At 41.7% G+C, this 24,209-nt stretch overlaps 1 protein-coding gene across 2 annotated transcripts in view; it reads right to left on the reverse strand.

Moving 5' to 3' along the window:
- FGF12 (fibroblast growth factor 12) overlaps positions 1 to 24,209 on the reverse strand; it is a 509,997-nt gene that overhangs the window by 225,677 nt on the left and 260,111 nt on the right. The window contains exon 1 of one of the 2 annotated variants that reach the window (XM_036243113.1): positions 21,185 to 21,582. The exons of the other annotated variant lie outside the window; for it this stretch is intronic. Within the exon in view, the coding sequence (XP_036099006.1) occupies positions 21,185 to 21,383 (199 nt within the window). The 5' untranslated portion in view covers positions 21,384 to 21,582. Of the gene's footprint in view, positions 1 to 21,184; positions 21,583 to 24,209 lie in introns of those variants that run through there. 2 annotated transcript variants of the gene reach the window in all.

Consider the following 24,209-nt stretch of genomic DNA (forward strand, 5'->3'; position numbering starts at 1 on the left):
ATGAAAGTGGAAGGGGGTGTGATTTAGAACACGGGAGACTGGTCTCAGCTAGAAGAAAAAAGCAACTTCATTGTAACAGAAGGGAAAGACACAACAAATGTCTCTTTGCTCATTAAGACACAAAGGTGTGGAGGAACTCCCAAATACAGTGGCTCCTCTGTATAGCAGGTAATTCTCTCTCCAGATTTCCAGTACACATATGAGAATTCTGGGGAAACACACACACACACACACACACAATCTGAGTAAAGGCCTTATCACTGCGTCTCTACAGGGTCCCCATTGCCAAGTTCCAGGGGTGCCCTCCAGAGCACCATCTGCACAGATACACTGGAAGGCCAGTTAGCTGTGTGTTCCTAAGTCAGGCTAGAAGAGAAAAAGGGTCTGCTTTAAATGTCAGGAGAACTGGACCTTATTCTTGACAGTCATTCTGGGCATGTCTCTTACATTCTTTGTTTTATAATGTCCTCATCTGGATAGAATAGCAATTGATTATAGAAGATTGATCAATTGATTCTGGGAAGAATATATAATAAATATTTTTTTCCGGATGCATGTGCAAAGACACAGATATGAATAGGCTTGTCATGTTTAATGAGTTTCATTGTGGCTATGGCAGTGAATTCCTACATGTCCTAGCACTGTGTAGTAAGGTTGTATGTAAATTTACAAGTATGTCATTACTACTGGTCTCCTTCTGTTAGTATTTATTTTTATATTATGACATAGTGGCCTGGCCGGTGTAGCTCAGTGGTTGAGCGTTCACCAAGAGGTCACCGGTTCGATTCCCTGTTAAGAACGTGCCCAGTGGGGGGCATGCAGGAGGCAGCCAGTCAATGTTCTCTCTCTCTCTCCCTCTCTCTTCCACTCTCTCTCTCTCAAAAAAAAAAATCAATAAAGAAAAACATTTATATCATGACATAGTAAAAATATATCTTAAACGTATGCAGATGTTTTCTAAGATAAATTTTCTATATATTAGACTATTAGTATATATATATATCCTATTTGTTCCATGAAACAGACTTTTAAGGTAGATATTACTTAAATCCACATCTAATATTTGTAGGGCTCAGGGCAAGAGACCCATATACCACACGTCTAATATTTAAATTTACAAATCAGGGTAACTAATTGTTTAATAAAATGTATTTGGTTTTGCTACTTGAAAATTATACCTTGCTAATGACTCAGAAACCCAGGATCAAACTTAAATTTCTCAGAATATTTTGCCCAAAAGGGCAGAACTGAGAAGACATGTACCATAGCTCATAGCTCACACCTCATCTTTCCACCCCAGGCTCCAGCCAACCAACTCTGACAGGGGCCCGACAGAGATTCACGTGGACACAGAAGCCTGCATGTCCAGGCGCAATCCCCACCTCCTGCAGCCTTGGTGACCCTCAGGTCCAGGGGTATACCTCCTGCAGTGCGCTTTGCCTTTGGAAGTACAGACCCTGGGAAGAAGCCCACACAGTTCCTAAGAGGGGCTCCGAGCTGCTGGGTGGGAGCCCTAAGGTTGCAGACAGTATAGAATGAAGCACATGGGCTCCCGGTGAACAGGATCCCTTAGCCCTTTGACCTCCCTGCTGCACGGAGAAAACCAGCCTGGAGGAAGGCCAGAGCAGACCCAGGAAAAGGCCTGTGTCTAAGAATTAGAAGACTTGTTAGTATACTTATTAGATTATTTGAACATTAAGATAACTGAGGCTCAGAAAGGTGAAGTGACTAACTGTTACTTAGCCCAATTACTAGTATATCACAAGCTTTCAATATGGGCTGAATAAATGAAGAAGACATTTATTTATTCAGACATTGAAAGAACATGGACACGGTAACCTTCTCTCCAGAGCTAATTCTATGGTTTCAATCTGACTTAAATACATATTGCTCTATGGGTTGTCTGTGGACCTGTATAATTTTTGATAGTCCACTTACTCATACGTTTGTTAGTGTATAAGCAAGCAAGTGCGCTGCATGTACACGCACCATTCTAGCTGCAGTGTCTCTCAGGAACATATCTGAAATATGATTTGTAGCAATTGCTGTTAGTGTCCTATTTCATTATTTGATTTTTCCCTACACAAATTCCATCTGTCATAAGTTCTGACTAATTTATGACTCCGGGATGCAATTCTTATACATCTCACCCTCCAACACAACATTCAAGTCGTATCAAAAATTATTTTTCTCATTTTCTTAAATTTATTGTGTACAAAATTGATCATTTATTAAGGAGGAAGTCCTATCCTCCACTGAAATCCAGAAGAATAAAAGTGAATATGAAAGTCAAAAACAGGCTGTGATATAATAATTATGGGAGTGATTTCTATAATCGTTCTTTTTATCCTTCTGCATCCACAGTAATACATATACAGAAGCAATGAAGTATGTAAAGAACATAAATTGAAAATGGCCACTTGGATAAGTGCAGAAATAAAACTATTTCTGATCTATCCTATAGAGAGGCTACTGGGAGAGACAACCTTGTGTAATCAAAAGAACATTGGAATTAAGAGCCAACACCTGGGAGGCAAAAAAACAACATAAATGGAACTGAGCACTTAATTATGTTTCAGGCTTAGGGCTAGCATCTATATATACTTTATTGTCTTCCATAAGGTTGACATAAGCTTTGGTATCTCTAAATGCTGCATATGGTCATAGTAGCTAATTATAGGGCATCACAGAATTCTGCAACAATAACATGAATATGAAAAAGAGCAACTGCAAGCAGGAATTTACACTGTGTTTGAGAAAGAGGACAGGAAAATATCCACAGTGTCCCTGTCTCAATGGTGGGATGACTGTACTGCAAATCCACGGATCATAATCAGATCCCATTATTATCAGTGAATCAGCACGTGCCTTGGCGTGCCTTCCCGTGGGAAAGCCCACAAAGGAGCTGGTTAATATTTCATGATGATATATCAGAGGAAGAACTCCAATGACACCTCACGGTTGGCCCTTTTGTGATTTCACAGAATAGATGTGACAAGTGTAAGACCAGTTAGGAGTCACGGGGAAGCTTAGAATTTTAAGATTCAAATGAACTGAGAGTATGTCTAGCCGCACTCTTAGATGATGAGACATCCAAGAATGCCTCTCTTTTTTTAATTTGGAGAAGGGAAATGGCTTATTAATAAACTAATTCAGAAAGCCAAGTTCTGCTTTATTACTCTTTCATAATTTTTAAATAGATTTTACGTCTTACTTCGTTCTTTCAATAAATCAGGAGAGTTAATTTCAATAAGTAGAGTAACGAAACAGAAATTGCATGACTTATTTTATGGAACTGAAAGTGCATGAAACATAAGTTTATGAAAATAAGCAAAGAGAAATAGAGTCCAAGTCAATATAATGGAATTTCAACTACAAATAAATGAATCGTTATTTAGAGGGTATCAGGATATATAGTGCATTTTATTTAAAATATGTGACGTTATAAAAATTGACATATATTAATTTTTTCTAGTGAAATGCAATGATATGTCAGATATACTAGATGTTGTGAGGACTATAATTAAAAATCACACATTAAAAATAATTGAATCTATTAAGGGATAGATATGACTTACAAACAAATAATTTCAATACAGTGATAAATGGAATAAGAGTTGGAGTTGAAGGAATATAGAAGATAAAAATAAAAATTAAGAAATTAGTCCTAGCCAGTTTTGCTCAATGGTTAGAGCATTGGTCCATGAACCAAAGAGTCACGGGTTCAATTCCAATCAAGGGCACGTACCTCTATTGTGCTTCATCCCCAACCCTGATGGGGGTCATGCAGGAAGCAACCAGTTGATGTGTCCCTTTCACATCTCTCTCTCTATCCCTCCCAAGCCCCAACTCTATCTGAGATAAATGGAAGAATATCCTCAGGTGAGGATTAAAAATAAAAAATTAAGAAATTAATGCTGGTTGTTTTTTAAATAAAAACATTGTAAATTTATTTGTATTTTTCAGATATTTCACATTTTTAAAGCAACTTGCTATATGTTGTCAGACTGCAAAATACTATAAAAATAAATACTCATTTTTGGAAAATATATAAAAAAGATTCAATTTTTAAAAAATGAAACATGAGACCTGGAACGTTTAGTTCAGCGGTTAGAGCATCAGCCTGCAGTCCTGAGAGACCCAGGTTCGGTTCCCACTAAGGGCACGTACCTCGGTTGCAGTTTGTCCCCAGCCCTGGTTGGGTTGTGCGGGGGCAGCCACTCGATGTGTCCCTTCACGTCGATGTTTCTCTCTCTCTATCTCTCTCCCTCTCTCTCCCTCCCACTCTATCTGAACAAAAAAATGCAAAAATGTCCTCGGGTAAGGATAAAAAAAATACAACATGAATAAAAAGAAAAACAAAGTGAGCTAAAACTTTTACTCATATCTTAGGAAATACAAAGCAGTGTCAAACTTTTGTCTATTATTTCCTGATGTCTGTGATACCTGATTATTATTTTATAAAAAGTAAATAATAATAATAATAATGATAATAATGAAAGGCAACCAACAAAAAAATAAAAGAAGAAAATAATCTTACAATGAAACAGAATTGAATGACTAATAAATAGAAAAAAAACTTAATTTGACAATATCTATTCCACACGCTTCTGAGGTCTGGGACCATTTGGTCTGAGCAATTTCTCAAGGTGAAGGTTGGGAACTGCTTACATATCTTTTAATGCTATCCGTTCAGCATGAGGACTTCCTTCTTGATCCTAGATTCTAAAAAGGAAACTAAGCTTTCCTAGTTCTTAATGTTTAATTGACTTCACAAAGTGAAAAAAAGCAAAACACAGAAGTGCTGGGATATGCAACCGTATAGTTTCCCATCTCAGTTCGGTTGTTCATGTGCTCACTGCCCACATGTACTCGTATGGAAACCCTTCTCGTATCCCTAGCCTGGCTCAGGTGCAGCACTCAGCGTGGGGGCTGTGCAAATGCACTCACTCAGGGGGGAGGACAAAGAGATTGACAGAACAAGATCTCAGGAAGTCGTAGCCATTTTTAAGCCATTTAAAAGTGCTTTTGTATGCAATTAGGAAGTTACAAAGGTTTTTCTGGGGAATCTAACATATTAAGTATGTTTTTTGAAAGTTTCTGTGTAAAGAATGATCAGAGGTTCTAGAAAAGGGAGGCTGAGACACCAGGTGGGAGATTACAACATGCTAGATTGTCACAACAAGCCCTTCAATCTTGGCAGTGACAGGAGGGATAGGAAAAAAAATAATATGAAACTAAGATCATCAGTTCATGTGATGGTAGTGACTATACCTGATTCAACTTCCATCCCTTATAGTTTCCAGAAAGTCCTCAGTTAGTGCCCAATGAATAAATGAAAAAATACAATTTTGCAGAGACCAAATCACTGAGGTATGTGACTGGATAGGCATGAGCACTAATAGGACAATAAGAACCACTGTCTCCGAACTAGTAGATGTGCATCTCTTCCTTTATTAGTCCACAGACTATAACTACAAAATCATGAATAAGGTGTGCTCAAAACTCTTAAAATTAAACATAATAAGACCTTTGAGCATATAGTTTATATTCTGTGACATCTACCAGTGAACGTGCCAGAATCAATTTAGATGAATTTAGACCAACTGGAGACTTAATTTACAATGCAGGCCAAAACCTTTCAGAAAAATCCTGAGTTTGATTAGCATTAAAAAATAAGGAAATTCCTACAGTGAAATTATAAAGTTCTTTTCTCAAGACACATTATAAATAGCAGTCAAAAGAACAGTTAACCAAACATTACTGTGCAGAGGGATAAAGTGACCTCTGAAAGACCTCAAAGAAATTCTAAACTAGGCTGAGGGCATTTTGCTTTGGGTTTATCAGCCTGAACCTGGATTACTATGTTTGGATCCAAGCAAGAGCCTCTACAACGACATTGATAAACTGGAGCTTGTCCAGAGGCACATAATCAGGACCATCAGCACACCTACGATATGCCATGCAATTTTAGATGCTGCAAATCTTTTTTAGGTGCTACAAATCCTAAAAGTTACTTTGTGTTAGATTTCACATTTAGGGAATGGACCAAGCTTATTTTTAGTGAAATAACATGGTCAATGTTTCAAAGATAAAAATTAATTTCCCTATGTAACCATATAGCACACATAAAGAAGTGGAAATAAACTAGATAACTGAAGAACTCTAAAACATTTTAAGTGAAAACTGTACTCCACGTGAAATTCCTGGTGTTCTGTACTTCCTACAAAGCCACAACCTCCTTATGAGAAATACTGTGACTTTTTCTCTGATGCCCCATACCATGGTTCTACATAGATTATAAATTTAAAAAAATGGATGTGTGTAAAATAATTGTATGAAAATGTAAACAAACGAATAATGGTGATACGGTCAAAATATGCAAGTATCAAGTAAGTTAGATGATCTTCAAAGTCCCCTATAACCCAGAGACTCTATGATTACAATATTAATGTATCAATATTGCTTTTAATTCTATATATGTCCTACCTATGTCACCCAAGTTGTGGGGTAGAGCTCAAAGAAGTTCACCTGACAAACTCATATTTCCCGAAGGATTAGCAGTGTGTATATGAAGATGACTCTAGTTATGGACACTCATAGGGCATCCATGTTGTTTTTGGTGAAATACCATGATCAGTGCTTTAAGATAAAACTGAATTTCCCCTAGCACACTGTCACTATATTGCACAAATAAAAAATGGAAAAAACTAAAGAAGAGAAAAGTTGAATATCAATAACACCTATGAGAGCAGATGCTATGGGTGGTGTACATAAATGAAACAGAAACTCTAAAATCACATTTTAGGTAATATTTTAATTATACTCTTTCTTTCCAAATCTTATAGTTTTACCTCTATTGGGCACAATTTGATTTCAGCAACTGTCCATAATATAAATGTAATGACTCTTAAGAATATTCAGTATCTTCCTTTATTGATAAAGTCTTGGAGGAAAATATATCAATAGGTGTACACCAAGGTCTGGAAAATCTAAAAACCTGATAATTAAGGCATGACTTTCCTATGTACTATCATTCCAATTCTTATGGCACTCTACACACTCTACCATATTTCCACTGTTTAGTTTAAAATTGTTGTGAAATGCATTTTATATTAGTTTATTCAGAAATAATTCTTCAACTTTCATATATTATCACGATTTCTTTTGATGTCTACTCTGTATTATTATGTTATCTTGAGTCTTCACTAGTAAATAATTAGAACCAAATATAGTTCTACCATTTTATTAAGTAACTTCAGTGTTGAAGTCCAAACTTTGTAACTGTCTACCTTGAATACACAATGAAATGTTAAAAATGAAATGATATAAGAAAAATTTAGAAGTACAGTCAATCTGTGTTCAATTACACTAATGGTTCTAAGAATAAATAAAGAATAGAGAAGAGATAAGTTAAACAAAAATATATTTGTTAATTTTTTTTTGCTATTCCATTTAATATACATGACAAATCTAGAATTTCATATCTAACATATTATTAAGCCGTTTTTTATATTTCATATATATCTTGGAATCCAACCACTTTTCCTCTAAAAGTTTTAACACCGGAAATATAGATCAAGGATGATAAAGCTTAAAGGAATCTCAGAAACCATCTGATATTTATTCTGAAAATGAGAAAATTATACTGAAGAGACTTCCCCAAGGTCAAAAAGACTCTGCCTTCGAGTCCAATGTTATTTCTGTAACACTATGTTACCTTAGACTGAATCAAAGGACTTGTTTGTTCATATCTTCTTAAGAAAAAGGCTGTTGCAAAGCAAGCAAAAGAATAAATGCAGAGGCTTGTAGCATACACCGAAGACTTACTTAATGCTGCTATCAATAGCTTTACGAGTAAGAGAAGAGGAAAGAAGAAAAGCCAATGAGGTAATAAAGAGTTGACAGAAAAAAGCTTTTTCATTAGACCCAATCAATACTGTATTCCCCCATCACTTGGAGCTTTACCAAGGAAAGTGAAACCAGAGTGAATATGTTCCCTCAAGGGTATTTAACACTAAAATGACTTGTTGGTTTCAACTGTAAATGCAAGGGCCAGCCATGACTGAATTTGAAATCAATGGCAAAGGTTATTTTTCATTAACCTAATGTTAAGAAACCAAAGCCAGTCAATATAGAAATGGGCCCTTTCCCACATTGGGTACACCACTCACTGTTTCTCGGTTTCTGGGCCAAAGACATCAATTAATATAAAGATGATCCCTCTTTAAGCATTCCCATAGAAACTGCCCCCTTTATAAGTAGTTCCTTTGCTGAGAAAGAGGAAAGTATAGACTGGGTGAAACATGGATGATAATTGGAAGTTAGGTTCGAGAGGAAGGGAAGACATGAGATTCTAAATATTTACCTAATAACTATATATCAAATGAAAATGGATTAATGATATTTTGTATTTTAATAGCAAATGAGTTAAATTAGTCTAATATACTAATTCCTTTTCTTGCTCAGCATTTTCACATTTGGGCAGAAATTCCCTTGGAGCATGACTGGTACTGATGCTATGAGCACATGGTCACCAACAGAATTCATTTCATTTTGATGAGTTATTTCTGACCACCTACTATGTAGACAGCACCAAAATGATGAGATCCTTTTCCTATAGGAACTCACACTCCAAAGGCAGAGACACCTACTTATGCACTAATTACAAGACAAGACAGACTGAATTGCAGACAATATAGTTACAAAGCCAAATAAAGCCTGGGGCGGGCAGTGATTCATTCTACTTGGGGGTGTCTGAGAAGATCTGGCAGACGAGTTGGGAGCTGAGATGGGCTTGGAAAATGCGCAGGGAGGCCTGCAGCATGGTGGTTACCTGAGGGGCCGTGTCTGCGTAAGTAAAAGGTATGTGTGGAGGTTAATGGCACCCCTGGTGGAAACAAGTCTAACCTAAAGGAAGTAAAATGGATAGATGCAGTAAATGTTCTATGAATGTCAACCAGGCTGGGGTTGGCTAGAGCATTGGCTAGAGGAAGGGTAGAGAAAATCCTGCATTGTGCAGCCTATTTATGTTTGTAATGTATCATAAAACAGTCTGCTCCTGGCCAGGCCTTAAACCCACATATGTCTTTTTTTTAAAAAATGTGGCTAAATTTTTTAAATGAAGGAACTATTGTCTTTTGTTTTGTTCTGTTTTGTTTTTTTAATATAGACATTAAAAGAGAAGCTGTCCAAAAGAACACAGCAAAACTACAACTTGGAACACAGTAATACAAATCTGGCCAGAGTTAACAAATCTTAATTATGTATTGCCCCACAGGAAAAAACAGGGACTTCCTCCTAATTGCTGTATTCTGTTCCCAAGCACATGACAAACAAATACATGCTAGGTGGCTGGCAATATAACTAGACTACAGCTATTTAAAAGGAACTACCTTGCCAGGCCCGTGTGACTCACTGGACTGAGCATCAGCCCGTGGACTGAGAAGTCCCCAGTTCAATTCCCCGTCAGGGCACATGCCTGGGTTGCGGGCTCGATCCACAGTAGGGGGCGTGCAGGAGGCAGCGATAGATGTTTCTCTCTCACATCAACGTTTCTATCTCTCTCTCTTCCTTTCTCCCTAAAAAATCAATAAAAAATAAATAAATAAAAGGAACCACCCATATTTAAATTACTCAAGACCAAAAATGGGCGAATAGACGTTGCTACCAGCATCTCGCAATGCCCCGTGGGAGCCAGCGATGGCGTAGCAGTAAGGCATTGGGTGTGCTGAGTCTCCGTGCTTGCTCCGCCTTTCCCGGGGGAATATACTAACTTACACCTCTGAAGTTTCAGCTTCCCCTCCATAAGGTAAGTGCTTATAATAGCCATGAGTTTTCCAATTCAAACCCACCAACACATTAAGTCGTATACCCCCCTAGGTGGATCTTCCAAGGCTAAGGTCACAGAAACTCATCCTCAAAAGGCCAAATCTTAAAGTGTCAATTCTAGCAAGAGTTTTTAATCAAAATTTCAGGCACTGCCTGGAATCAAACAATGAGTCAAAGAGCCTGAAGCTTGCTGCTCTCCAGCCTCACCAGCCTCACCCATCAGCTCCATGGAAACAAGCCTCAGACTGAATGTGGTTGCTTAGCATGAGGAGAGTGGGCAGGAGTGTGGTTTAGGTGAAAGTAACAAAAGGACTAAGGAACCTCCCTCTTCAGGTCCCCAACCAAGACAGCGGTCGCATTAACATAACCATACGAACAAATGGAACTCTAACTCAAGAAGCCAAAGAGTAACCCAGAAATGCCACTCATGAACACTTCAAAGAAAAAATTTTGTGTGAACACTAGGAAAGCATTATTTTAAAGTGACTCTCCTGGGTGCTGCTTCCCTCGTGACCTGTAGGTGGAGAGAGAGGAGCATGCAGACCTCTCCGGACACCATAGCTGCAGAATGTGGAGGCAGCCCAGCCAAGACGCTGCCAACTACCTGACTGAGCACTAGCTGTAGAGGATAATGGTGCAGCTGTGGGACCTGTTGGGGAAAGACAGGTTCAGCACGGAGGCAAACAGGAACCCTGTCTGCTGTTCTGGAAGGAAGGTAAATCTCCTCCAGTCTCTCAAAGGCATAGCCCACAAAAAGAGGACCACAAAGCTGGGAACAGGGGAGGGAGAGACAGGGAGGGGGAATCAGTGGGAGAAAAAGGAGAAACATCTGTAACAAAAATTAATTGATTAATTAAATTTTTTTTAAAAAAAAAAAGATGACTACAGAGGAAGCCTGGGTTTCTGTCACCGCGATTTCCTTTCCTAGAAATCTGAGCTTCTGACCATCACCTAGTATGTCCCTGCCCCTCTCCTCATGGGTGCTCTGGTTGCAAAAATCCGCTGCATTCCTCCTTTAAAGCAATAAATCACAGCAACACCACAGGTTCAACTCTCTCCATAGTAACTTCAGTTCCCTTGGAATTCAAGATCCGTCTTATTGCCCTCATTTTGTATTAATTACTCAGATACCAACCAAACTTTTTCTGTTGTGGGCTCTTTAGGAGATTTTGGATGGCTATCCTTCCTTAGTCTTCTCCCCAACATAACACCACAAATGGAATGAACATTATGTGGGCAAATCAGCTAGAGGTATTTGTCTACAAACAATCTAATACTCATTCTAACCAGGCAATTTGAATACAGATCCCTGCTTTGAGTACGCAGTAAAATTTTATTCCTGGTTCTTAATTATCTGAGGAGCATTAACTGATTCTAGGGCACTGTGAAGGTGATCTGGGTCAGTTTTTGAATTCCCAAATTAAAATATAACGTTTATACCACTAGTAACAAAAATATCTTCTAGACAGTTTTATTTTTATTTTATAATAGCTTGAACAATCTCACAATTTTCCTCTCCTGAATTTCTTTCACACTTTATTTCAATCCATTTTTCTCCCCTTAGGCTTAAAAATGTCTAAAACACTAAAGCATGTTGGATTTCATTACTAATCCTTGAAGGAAGAAAGCAGGCATAAATTGAGGTCAAAAGATACAAAGACTGATATTTTAGACAAAGATATGTTTGACAGCACGTTGCAGGTAAGCAAACCATGGAATGCAGTTAGGAACATCCTGAATAGCCAACTAGGAGAAATTTGTATACTTCCTGTATTAGTACGATGCAGGGAGCAGATGAGTGTTTCATGTCCCTAGTCATGAGTATGTCTTTTGGGAGAGGGGTTTTTTTAATGACTTTTCATGCTAAAAAGGCCCTTAGGTGTCCTTTCGTATCATTTTCCTGTTTTTTATAGAAAGAAACTGAGGTCCCTCTCCAGTGCTGGTAGAGTGAAAAGTGACAAGCAGACGAGGAAAAACAAGCCTGGGTTCAAACCCAGAATCTACTTCAAACTAGTCTTGTGAACTTGAGAAGCTCTCAAGAAGCTCCAGGCTTGCCAGACCTCAGCATCCACATGTGAAAACTGGAGACACTAACTTAAGAATCCTCTTCCTCTGAGGCTGGCTGAGAAAGTACGATTCAATGAGTCGGCTTGTCCTTGACTTGTTTATTTCCCAGTGACGGAGGAACTACGTGCCTCAAGCAGGGTTTCGAGCACAGAGAATCTGGTGAGGAACAGGGCACAGGTCCTGCCCTTAGGAACCAGCATGCTAGTCAAGAAGATGAGACACATAGTGCGGCTCAGGTTTTGGACACCACTAAACACTTGCAAGATTCAACAATAAGCAAAAGGAAGGAATCGTCTTTTTAATTAAAATTGGTGTACACAGTGTCTAGGCATCATGAATGTGTTCTTTGCAGCATGAATAATTATTCAATTCATTCAAGGCATGAATGAATTGAATAATTATATTTTGTTTAAGGGCCACAACGTATGAAATGAGGGGACTGGAACAGGTCAGTGATTCTCAACCCTGGCTGCAGATTAGAATCACCTAGGAGGCTAAACACAAATACAACTGATAACTGATGTCTGAGTCCCCAAGCAGACACACCAAATTAAAGTCCCTGGGTATGTGGCATCGGCACATACCCAGGATGTGCTGGTGATTTCATTTTGCAGCTCAGCTGAATACCGGCCCTGGCCAGTTGATCGGTGGTTAGAGTGTCAGTCCTCAGACCAAGAGTCACAAGTTTGATTCCCGGTCAAGGGCACCTAGGTTGTTTTGACCCCAGGCCCAGGATTGTGCAGGAGGCAGCCAATTGATGTGTTTTACATCCATGTTTCTCTCCCTCTCTCTCTCTCTCCACCCCCTCCCTACCACTCTATCTAAAAAAAAAAAAAAAAAAAATTGATGGAAAAGTATCCTTGGGTGAAGATTAAAATAAAATATGTAAATGCAAGTCATATTATATTACCCCCTACTTCTAACTCTTCTTTGGATCCTAGATTAAAATTTGAAATCCCTCCAGGGGATTTTAAGGTCCTGTACAACTATGCCCTTGACCATCTTCCCAACATCCCCTGTGCCCTTTGCTCTAATTATCCCAGCTATACTTCAATTTCTTCAAAAGCACCAAACTCCCTCTCACCTTGGTCTTCACGCAAGTTTCTCTCTTCCACCTTGAACATCCCTCCACCCTCTTTGCCTGCTCATCCTTCAGAACACAGCTGAAGTAACTTCCTCGTGTGATTTATAAGAAATATATATCTGGCCTTCATCCCTGTTTCTGGCACAGAGCTCCTAAAATCCTTGGAATTTCCTAAGTGATGACAGTGGAAGGAGTTTTGTTGTTGTTAATGAGGGATTTTTGGACCCAAACTAAGGATAGGGGCTCATTGCCAGGAGAACCAACCAAGTGATAAGAAGGTTAGAACTTTCAGTCCACCCCAGAGCTCAAGGAGGGGAGGGGCCTGGAGGGTGAATCAGACACCATTGGCCAATGATTCAGTCATGCCTATGTAATAAGCCTCCATAAAAACCCAAAAAGAGCAGGTCCAAGGAGCTTCCTGGTTGGTGAACACGGGGAGATTAGGGGAGAGTGAGGCTCCTAGAGAGGGCAGGGAAGATCCACACCTTGTCCCCACACCTTGCCTAAGCATCTCGTCCACTGGCAGTTCCTGAGTTATATTCTTTTATAGTAAATGAGTGATCTGGCAAGTAAAACGTTCTCTTAGTTCTGTGAGCCACTCTAGCAAATTAACTGAACCTGAGGAGGGGGTCATGGGGACCTCTAATTTATAGCCAGCTGGTCAGAGGTACAGGCAACAACCTGAACTCGCAGCTTCTGAAGTCAAAGGAGAGGGTCCAATTCACAGCCAATGAGTTGGGTAGAACACAGGTGACAACCTGGACTTGGGAAAGGTGTCTGAATTGTGACACAGGAAGGGGGGTGGCGTGCCTTGTAGGACTGAGCCTTGAACCTGTGGAATCCGACATTGTCTTCAGATGGGTAGTGTCAGAATTGAGTTCATTGTTAGGACTCCCAGCTGGTGTGTGAGAATTTCTGTTGGTGTGGGAACTGCACCCCCCCGCCCAATGGAATTGGGTGCTAGACAAACTTTTAGCCAGAGGGACATTCCCTTGCTAAATGATAGATATCTTCATTTTAGAAAACAGCAAAACTGAGGCTCAAAGATATTAAAAAACGTGCCCAATGTTCTTACAAATATTATTTCCAAAATTTGAATTCAGATCCCACACCAAAGTGCATATACTTAATTGTTCTAGTACAGTGCCACTTAAACATAACTAAAAAAAAAAAAAAAAATAAAAAAAAAAAAAAAAGACTAAATGCTACGGGGCTCTCCTCACCTTGGTATGGTATTAACCTCTTTACATTCAAAACCATCTGAAGCAATTGTTTTGTTTACAGTCAGGAAAGTCTTCCCCTCGGGACCCAAGTCTCACAGAGTGCTCAGGTGCCCCAAGTGGCACCCTTGATATTTCTAAGGCCCCTGGCACACAGAAAGGGACATCCCAGCCAGGAGCATGGGAGCAGCACCTAACAACAGAGCCTCAGGACAGTTCTTCAGTCTTTCCACGTCCACTCCTCCTCCCCAGAGGCCCTCCCTGGGCGCTCTAGATCAGACACACAGCAGAGTATGTGCCATCACACTCCACAATTCCTTGAACTTTTCACTGGATTCTCCCCAACCACAATGTCCCAGCTTTGAATCAAACTGAGATATTCAGACTCAGCCTTCTTAGCTAAAGTTGGGGGAAGACAAAGACAGATGACCCGCAGGGGCGGCTGGGAGCCGAAGGACAGCTTGGCCAGCTCCTGACTCCATGGACCTGAGCACGCCGAGCTGCCACTCTGCAGCTTCGTTTTCTTCTTTCAGAGATGGGACAGACTATGCCAGAGGACCGCTATGCAGATGATGAATTACAGAACTGTACGCTTGAAACTTACATAATCTTACTAACCAATATCAGCTCAACACATTTAACTTTAAAAAGAAAGAAATGAGTAAAATATAAATACAATTTTAAAACAAAAACATAGAAAATAAATAAAAGGGGCAAAAATTGTGAAAAAAAAAACTATACATCTTGAAGTCATATGGTAGTTAGTTGTTACATTTAGGGGTCATTACTGCATGACTAATTTACAGGTAATCTGCACCTGAGGCCCCACCTTCTCACAGGGGCTTAGACCGTGGTCTGGGGATGACAGCCCTTCGGAGGTGCAGGCATATTCTCCTTAGGACAACAAGCAAAGCTCTGCAGCGTGCTTGGTAAGCTGCTAACAGAATCCAGAAATGTAGTATATCATGGGGGACCCCTGTTTAATGAGCTGTCTTTCAGAGTCTTCACAAATATATAAAAATTCTAGAAGGAAAAGTCAAGAGCAAATCACATTATGATGAAGCATTCAAGGAAGAGAGAAGAGAAAATTAGTTACTAGTACCAAATTTTCCCAACCAAATCAACAATGTATGTAATATTCATGCATAGATATTCTCTCACCTACAACAAAAGTAATGTGGTACGAGCCTAGTGAGCCCAGTATTTTTCTTTTTAAATCCTACACCAAGGATATTTTTCCATTTTTATTTTCAGACAGAGAGAGAGAGAGAGAAACATCGATGTGAGAGAGACACATTGATTGGTTGCCTCTCACATAACCCCAACCAGGGCCAGGAACCACTGCAATCAAGGTACATGCCCTCAATCAGAACTGAACCTGAGACTCTTTGGTCCTTGGGCTGATGCCCTAACTGCTGAGCCAAACCAGCCAGGGCCCAGTATTATTATTATTTTTTTAATATGATTTTGTGACACAAAGCTTGAGTTTCTAAAGGTCTGCCAATAAACTCCTCTTGCTTCATCAGATACAAAGATTGCCCCACTTTCTGAAAATTGTTTCTCTAATTCTGTTCAAGAATATCAACTTCATGCCTGGCCAGTGTAGCTCAGTGGATTGAGCATTGTCCCATGGACTGAGAGGTCCCAGTTCAATTCCTAGTCAGGGCACATGCCTCGGTTGTGGGCTTGATCCCTGGTAGGGGATGTGCAGAAGGCAGCTGATCTGTTTCTCTCCCCCATCGATGTTTCTATCTCTCCCTTCCTCTCTCTAAAAAAACAATTAAAATGTATTTTTAAAAAGAATATCAACTTCATTAAAACTTTAAAGACTTAATCCTGAGTTATGGCTTGATAAGATCTCTGTGGGATAAAAGAAATCAAGAGATCACTGTGCCTGCTATGTTATAGTTTTCTTACAGTGGAAACCTAATTTGTTGATGAAAATGCACTGCTGCAGAAAAATGATTTAAAAACATGCAGAGAATATCAGTTTAAACCATAGGGTGGGTTTCTGAAGAGAAGAGCTTGTTGTTTTTTATTGTTGTTGTTTTTTAATAGACATTAACCCAACTATCATTTAATTAGGCTGAGTTTGTAGGTCAGACATGAGTCATACTTTTAAAAGAGAAAATATAATAAAAGGGCTTGCTTTACATGTAAAATGTCACTTGTCATATGAATCTAGTCTTGATGTATATAAGAATCAAAATTATTTCAATTTATAAAAATCTAATTTATATTCCATAGATCACATGAGTAAGCATCATTTCTCCCTTTTGCATCAGTTTTCTTGAAGTTTCTATTTTCTGTGATGTTCTTTCATCTATCTAAAAGGATGTGTTTGATAGTAAAAAGTTGAATGAGTATGCTATTAAATACTATACATCTACCAAAACTAGTTAGAATAACACTAAAATATTTTGAATAACCATAAGTTTTCTATAACAGTATAAACAAGAAGAGAAAAACAGATAATGAAAAGCAATAAAATTTCATAAAATTATAATCACTTCTTAGATTTATTGTATCCACTCAGTATAAATACACTACATTACCCGAAGATATGTTCATTGATTTTTAGAGAGAGGGGAAGGGAGAAAGAGATGAAGAGAGACAGAGAGAAACATTGATGGGAGAGAGAAACATTGATCAGTTGCCCTCTGTATGAGCCCCAACCAGGGACAAACCTGCAACCTAGCTAAGTGTCCTGACTGAGAATCAAACCTAGAACCTTTTCGTGTACAGGACAATGTTCCAACCCACTGAGCAACACTTCCCATGGCAATATACTAAATCATTTATTTAAAAGGGAGGGGCATATAAAACCAAATACTTAATTTATGGAAAATATCTAATTTACTTAGGCAAGGAATTTTCCGTGATTGCTGATTTTTTTAATGCTTTGGTTTGAGGGTAGAAATTAAATTTTATAGGAAAATAATAAAAACACAAAATCATTTCTAATACACAGATTTAGGTTTATCTAGTTACTCTGTACTTTTTAGAAAGGCACTAATTTGAAAAATGAAAGACTGATACTGGATGACCTCCAAGGTTCATGGCCACTCCAACATTCAAAGATGCTATAAACACCTTTCTCTTCTTGATTGTGAGTGCAATCCATTACCTGTAGCAATTTCTGAGTCAAATCATAAATGCTTTTGAGGTCAATCGTTTATGCAGGTATTTTATTCAAAAGTATAACAAACGTAGGAAATGAGTAAGCCCTGTAATTCACATGGATGTATTAATAGCCTAGATACAGCAAATTAAGTGACATTAACATTTAAGCAAATATTCTAGCAGGCTTGGCTCATACAGGTATTTCACACATAAATAACAACTCAAATAATGACCATGAGAATGCTTCTTCCTTCATTAGAAAGTGAACAAAGAGAAATGTTCTAAAGGCTTTTTTATGGATCAATGACCTCAGCCAACTTTGCCAGTTTAAAGGCTTCAAAATTTCATTTCCAAAGAGCTACAGCCCACACAATGCCTAAGGAGCTAACTATGTCTGTGCTGTATGTATCTCTTCACTATTGAATTTACTTCTATAATCACACTAGCTACAGGATGGTCATTTTAGAATCCAACTGCCTGACTTTGCCTATGCCTCCTTCTACCATTACCTCCTCTATCCTGCCCTATTTTAATTCTAATTACAAAATAATAATGATAATGCCCTGGCCTGTATGGCTCCGCTGGTTGAGCATCCCTTGCACTGAAAGGTGTTGCTCATTGGATTCTTGATCAGGGCACATGTCAGGGCTCGATCCCCAGTTGGGGGCTTGCAGGAGGCAGCTGATGGATGTTTCACTCTCACATGGATGTTTCTCTCTCTCTCTCCCTTCCTCTCTAAAATCCAATAAAAATATTTTTAAAAAATAATAATGATAACAATCCCTAATGGTAAAAATAAAAAATACACAAAATTATTTGCATCCTTTGAGAGAGGACACCTCGTTCTTCTTCATACTCCTTTTTCTCTGGGTTGTGTTGCAAAGAGCACAGGCAAGAAAAATCAATTTGATATAGTTCTAGTCCCAATTTTGCCACAATATAGCTGTGTAAGCTTGTATAAACCCCCACCTCTGACTCTGGCACTGCTTGTCCATGTCAGAGTTTCGCTGCACAACCCCAGGGTAAGCCATCACACTGTGCTCCAGGGACGACATTCACAAAGTATCCGATGCGAACCATGGCCCTGTGACTGGAATGTGAGGTCCACCCTGCCAGTTCTCACATTTTCATTCTGCAGTCTCACAATTTTGAAATCTGAGACCCTCACCATGCAATTTCAGTACTCCCACTGCGTTTATAAAGTTTCAATATCATACCTGTCAGAACTTGGTGATCTAAGACAAAAAATTGAGAGAGACACTGAGAGTGTCGGATCTGAATCAGATGTACAACTGTTGCCTTTCCCGTCCAATACTTCTCAGTTTTACTGTCTCAGCCTCACTCTCTGGAAAGTTCTGGTTAAAGGAGCGTGACCACTTTACCATTTTTGACTCAATTTGGAGTTCACCAGGATATGGCTTAGCAGGGTTAATGAGTTCAAGAATAACTCAAATAGTAAATGAACATAACATCAAAGTGCTTATAAAACATAATTCCTTATATAGTTCTTCTTTTTGGTTTTTAGCAACTTCCTCCCAATCCGGGTAATAATCCTCTCTGCAATAGAGATGTAGCAAGTGCTATCTCCTTATAAATAGGCTCAGGCCATGCTATGTGAATCATGGTTGCTGAGAGCAAATCAACAGATTCATTGTTTGGCTTTGTTAGTAATAATAATAGCACACTATCCCTTCCCAGAAAGCTTCTGAGAACCCCACACCCCCATTCTTCTAAGCTCAGCTTCAGCAAACTAAAGTCCCTAGTGTACGGATATATACATGTTGGTCTTACACTGGGCCTGTATTAACAGGTATTGTCACCCTTCTGCCAGATTATTACTGTGGCACTTCAGCTAAAGGAAGTCACCGGTCAGGATCCTCTCTGCCAAGGTGTACACTAAGTTCATGAAAAAGCGGAGCAGATTAAATGAACAGTGAAGAAAACAATAAACTCCGCAATTCCCTCAAATTCTGTTTTCTAATGAGATGCTAAGGAAAGAGCCACAGGAAGAGATTTCACTATGCAAAATGCAGCCATGCAAACAGCTCACCTGAAATCAGCTTCAACAAAAATCAGGTGAGTTGATCTTATCCATTCATAAATACAACCCACCTATCATTTTCATCACCTTGTTTTGAACTGAAAAAGCTGAGTAGGATCTGTTCACAAATATCATATAATTATCCTAACTGGAGTGCAAGAACATACTTCAGAGACTGAAACATAAGAGTCACATTGAATTCTGAAGCTTGAAGTTCCTTGTAGACTACATAAGCCCTGGGAGAAGATGGCCCCCAAATGATCACTGCATAACACCAGGGAATGTATTTCTCCCTAATGTGAATTATTTACTGTGCAGAGATCATTCTAGTTTTTTGCATAAATCTTCACCTTATGAAATTAACAGATCTTATTAATTGAATGCAAAATAACAGAGATTTTAGTAGCTAGTGCCTTGAGATCATAAGGATTTTGGTTTACTCTTGAAGTTTACTATTTTATTAACCTCAAAAAAATAAGAAAATGAGCCCACTAGGAAGGAAATAATGTCATGAAATCCCAATGGAAAAATGGGATGAGATGGCTTCTTCGCAAAACTTAATCTCAAATTTCTAAACTAATTGTGAGTCCCAACTGTCCAAACTTTCCAAGCATTGTCCTCACCCTAATGACCCTAGCCCATATGCCTCATGCCTGGAACCCAGGAAAACATCACAGAGTTGCAAAGACACCAACCTAAACTAGTCAACTAATCACAGAATGCACGCTTTTTTTCTAGGCAGTATCTCCCTTTCAGTCCTCCACAGTGAGGACAGAATATCTGCAGACTGCAAATGACTCTGCCGGCCACACCCAGAGGATCAATAAAGGCTGGTGGAAGCACAGACCTGGGCAATTCTGCTTTCATTCTCTCAAACTGGGACACTGGCCTGGCTTGGGCTGGGAATAATCACTCTGAAACTCAAGGGATCCAATTTCCATTTGTAAACAGACACACATTATAGACCAGCCGTTTGAATTAAGAGCCAAATAAGAGACTCAGCTTCAGAAAGGCCATGCCAAGAAAACCTCTAGTAAGTCTAAAGTTTTCTTTACCCTCCCTGAGACCAAACAGCAGATATGTTTTTCCCTTGGTGTCCCAAAAGTTACTGTGAGTGTACAAAGGATGGGAGCAACAGGACACAAAAGTTAATGAGCAGAGCCCTTGGGAACCATGAGAGTAGTTGGAGGTAGAACACGGAAAAAGGAGGTCTATGTAAAAGGAAGTGAAAGGGCATGTGGGAAAATGAGGAGGTGAGAAATTGATAGAAGATCTAAATGATGTAATATCATGTGTTGCTGGAGGAAGAGTTAGATAAAGAGAATAAATATAAATTTGGTGTCTACTAAGTGTGTACAATGTGTCAAGAACTATGCTAAATATTATGACAGATATAGGGAGAAAGGGTTTTTTACATTTAGGTCCTCAGTAGGTAATATGAGCACTGGATGGATGGATGGACGGATGGACAGATGTACAGATCGATGAATGTATAGGTGGGAGAAAGCAAGAAGGAATGGGGCAACCACTGTCCTCAAGGACTCTACAGGCTATATGAGACCAGAAGCATCTATGCACATAACTATCATCTTAGTCAAACCATAGTTACATCAAGGTATAAAGTGTTTTCCCAAATATGGGACAAGAAGCTATTAACTGACAGAGGGTGACTGAAAGAGAGATGTCTGAAAATTAAGAAAGGGGAGACACAATGGAAGAAGAGATCCTGGTTCCCTTCCATGGGTGCTCCCAGGTGTTTTGCAGAAGGGGAGAGGGGTGTCAGCCTCTGGGGAGCCCACTGTCCCAGCTTCTACTAACCTGGTCTCCGCCTCACTGGCCTCTTGCGGCCGCTGCAGAAGCGCACTTTGCTGAATACCCCGAGGACGTGCCTCTCGCACAAGGAGCGCCCGTCTTTGCTGGGGCTGGAACGGCGCTTGGAGGCTGACACCCGGTCGCTGTTGGACTCCCTCGCCTGTCGCTTCTGCCGGATCAAGGAGCTGGCTATAGCCGCAGCCATAGCTGCTCAGCGAGGGCCACAGGCCCCGGGCTCCACTGAGCCCTCGGATAGCTCTCAGCTGGGGCAAGGGCAGGACCTCCGTGGCCAGGAGGGGCCGGGCAGGCGCGGGAGGCAGTGCTAATATTTGAAAAGGCTGCAGTTCCAAAAACCCGGCGCCCACAAGGTTTGTCAGAGTCTGGGCAGCTGCGACAAAATGTGTGAAAATCCAGATGTAAACTTCCCCAACCGCTGGTGGCGGGGGTGGGGTGCTCCCAGGCCTTCCTGTTAACTAGACTCGTACACCCCAAACTTGCACCCCTAGGCGATCAGCGTCCAAGGGGTAGTGGGGAGTTTGGTCACACTGCCTTCGGAGTACCAAGTGGAAGGGGAGCAAAGATGTCCAAAACAAGCCGTGCCCTGTTGGAGAGGCGCAAGCGTTGTAAGGTGTCCAAAGTGTATCTACACATGCATCATATAAAACCCGTTTACAAAGCAGAGTCTGAACCAGGCACAGTAGCTTGCTCCTGGTAGAAAATACTTAAAAAGTGAATAAAACGTTCCTTTAGAGAACAAGCCACCAACCGCAAGAGAGGAGGATAGGAAGGCAGCAATTTAACTCCCTGCGGCCCGCAGCTCTGGAAATTAGGAGGTCCTTCCCGGCTGGGAGAGGTCTATGTATCGCATCACACCGGCTGCCTTTCTCAAATTCTGAGAGGCGCGAAGTGGGAGCGGCTGGCCGGAGTCTGGGTAGGGGCTCAGGTGGGGGCAGCTGTTTCCAGCTGCGGTGAGGTGAGCAGACTCCCCTCCAGCAGCACTGCAAGGAGAGCAGAAGGCTAGGGAGGAGGGAGGGAATGAGGGGCTGGGAAGGAAGGAGGGAGGGAGGGAGATCCTCGAGGGCTAAGCACCCCTCAGGGAAAAACCCTTAGGAGGCGGGCGCAGGGGATACCAGGGTCCGGAGAGCAGGTGCTCTTTCTCTTTCCGCTTGCTTTCTGGCAGCGAGACTGGCACAGTTGGTGATTATTTAGGGAATCCTAAATCTGGAATGACTCAGTAGTTTAAATAAGCCCCCTCAAAAGGCAGCGATGCTGAAGGTGTCCTCTCCAGCTCGGCGCCCACAAGCCTTTAACTGGAGCTCCCCGCCATGGTCCACCCGGGCCGCAGCACAGAGCTGTCTCCGCACAGGCTCCCAGGGAGGGAGGGAGGAGGGGGCGCCCTGGTGTGCCCGGGATCAGGTCATCTCCGAGCTGCCCGGCCCCCCAGGTTCGGGTGCCCGGCAGTCGATAGCTCACAGGCAGCAGATCAGGTGGGGATTACCCGCGGACGCGAGGCCGATCACTCAGTCCCGCGCGGCCCATCCTGGCTGAGGAAGGAAGTGACCAGCGCGCTGTGAACACCCGCGTGTCCGCTCGGGTGGGGCGGGGGCTGGCTGCGGGCGACGTCGGCTGGAGGTGGCTGCGGCTCCCCGGCGGAGCTGCCCACCATGGTCTGGCGCCGGGGGCGCAGGCAGGGCCCTTGGGCCGTCCGGGTCGACTGCAGGAGGCGGCGGAGCGTCCACCCTGGGTCTTCCGGGGGGTACGCAGACTCCGGGGCCCCGCTGGCCGGGAGGCAGGTGAGGGTTGCTGCCAACTCGCCCAACTTGCGCGGGGTGGCCGCTCAGAGCGCAGGCTAGCCGGGTGACCTCCGTCGCCGACCCAGGCCCGGGAGGGGGCTCTCAGGGTGGATTCCCATTCATGGGCTGAGGCTCTGGGCGCGCGGAGCTGAACCAGCTCCCGGGTGCTGTCACCGCCTCCCAGCCGGCTCTGCTCGCTGGGCTGGAGCGCTAGCTCTGTAGGAAACTCCAGGCAGGGACGACGGCTGCCAAGACGGTTGTGGGACCAAGAGCAGGTGGCGGTGGGAGTGTTCAGCCGCTGCTAGCCCACCCTCGGGAGAGCTCCAGAGCGCCCAGGTGGGGCCAGGTGGGGGCCAGGCTCCTGGAGTGCAGGAAGAGCCCGGCGCTCAGGTCCTCCTCCCCCTCCCCTGGGCCCTCTGCTCCCAGACTCCCTTCTACTCCTTCCTGTCACCCCTCTCCACCTTCTCTGTCTTCTGTCTCTCCCCTTTTCTCCTCTCTACGCAATCCTACGTGATTGAGGTTTGGATGAGAAATTCTCAGGCAGAGCAAGGAAACTGCAGCTTGGGTTTGCTCTGTCCAGTCCCTCCCCCAAGAGAAAACCTACCATAAGCGGGTTGGCAGACCCTGAGTGTGCAAAAAAGGGGTTAAGGGTTTCGAAGCTGAGAGAAGGCAATCCACCCTCTCTCCAATCATCCAGGCAGACAGAATTCTCCCGTTAGTTAGGAAAGCAGTGGACACTGAAGAAAGTAACAGCCTCTTGGGCTTTCAGATTGGGCTCCACCTTTAGCTCATTTTGGAACAGGATAAGTGTTTTTGCTTCCTTTGAACCCAGGTTTCTTGGTTCTATCTGGAAAGCTGCAAAACAGGCTCAATCCCTAAAACAAGTGAGTACCCTGCACAGGGACAATGGAGGGAAGGTGAGAAGGTGACTGTAGACAAGGGTAGTCTACTTGGAGTGCAATCCAGTCTTCAGGACTGCTTGTGGTGACTGCTGGATGTCACAGAAAACCCAGCAGAGGAGATAATGTCACCCAGGTTAAAATGCAACATGAAAGGTTTTGGAAATGTTAAAGGGGTAATCACCTGTCCATCCGTGCCAAGGTATAGAAGTGGCTATCAGTTATATTTACACTCTTTCTTCAACTTGTCTTCAAATATCCCTAATGCAGACACCTGGCCAAGTGTCAAGGGTAGTGCCCAAAGATTAAGTGGGTGGTTTCCAAGCAGAAACAGGTGTA

This window comes from Molossus molossus, unplaced genomic scaffold (genome assembly GCF_014108415.1).
Source record: "Molossus molossus isolate mMolMol1 unplaced genomic scaffold, mMolMol1.p scaffold_m16_p_5, whole genome shotgun sequence".
Lineage (NCBI taxonomy): Eukaryota > Metazoa > Chordata > Mammalia > Chiroptera > Molossidae > Molossus > Molossus molossus.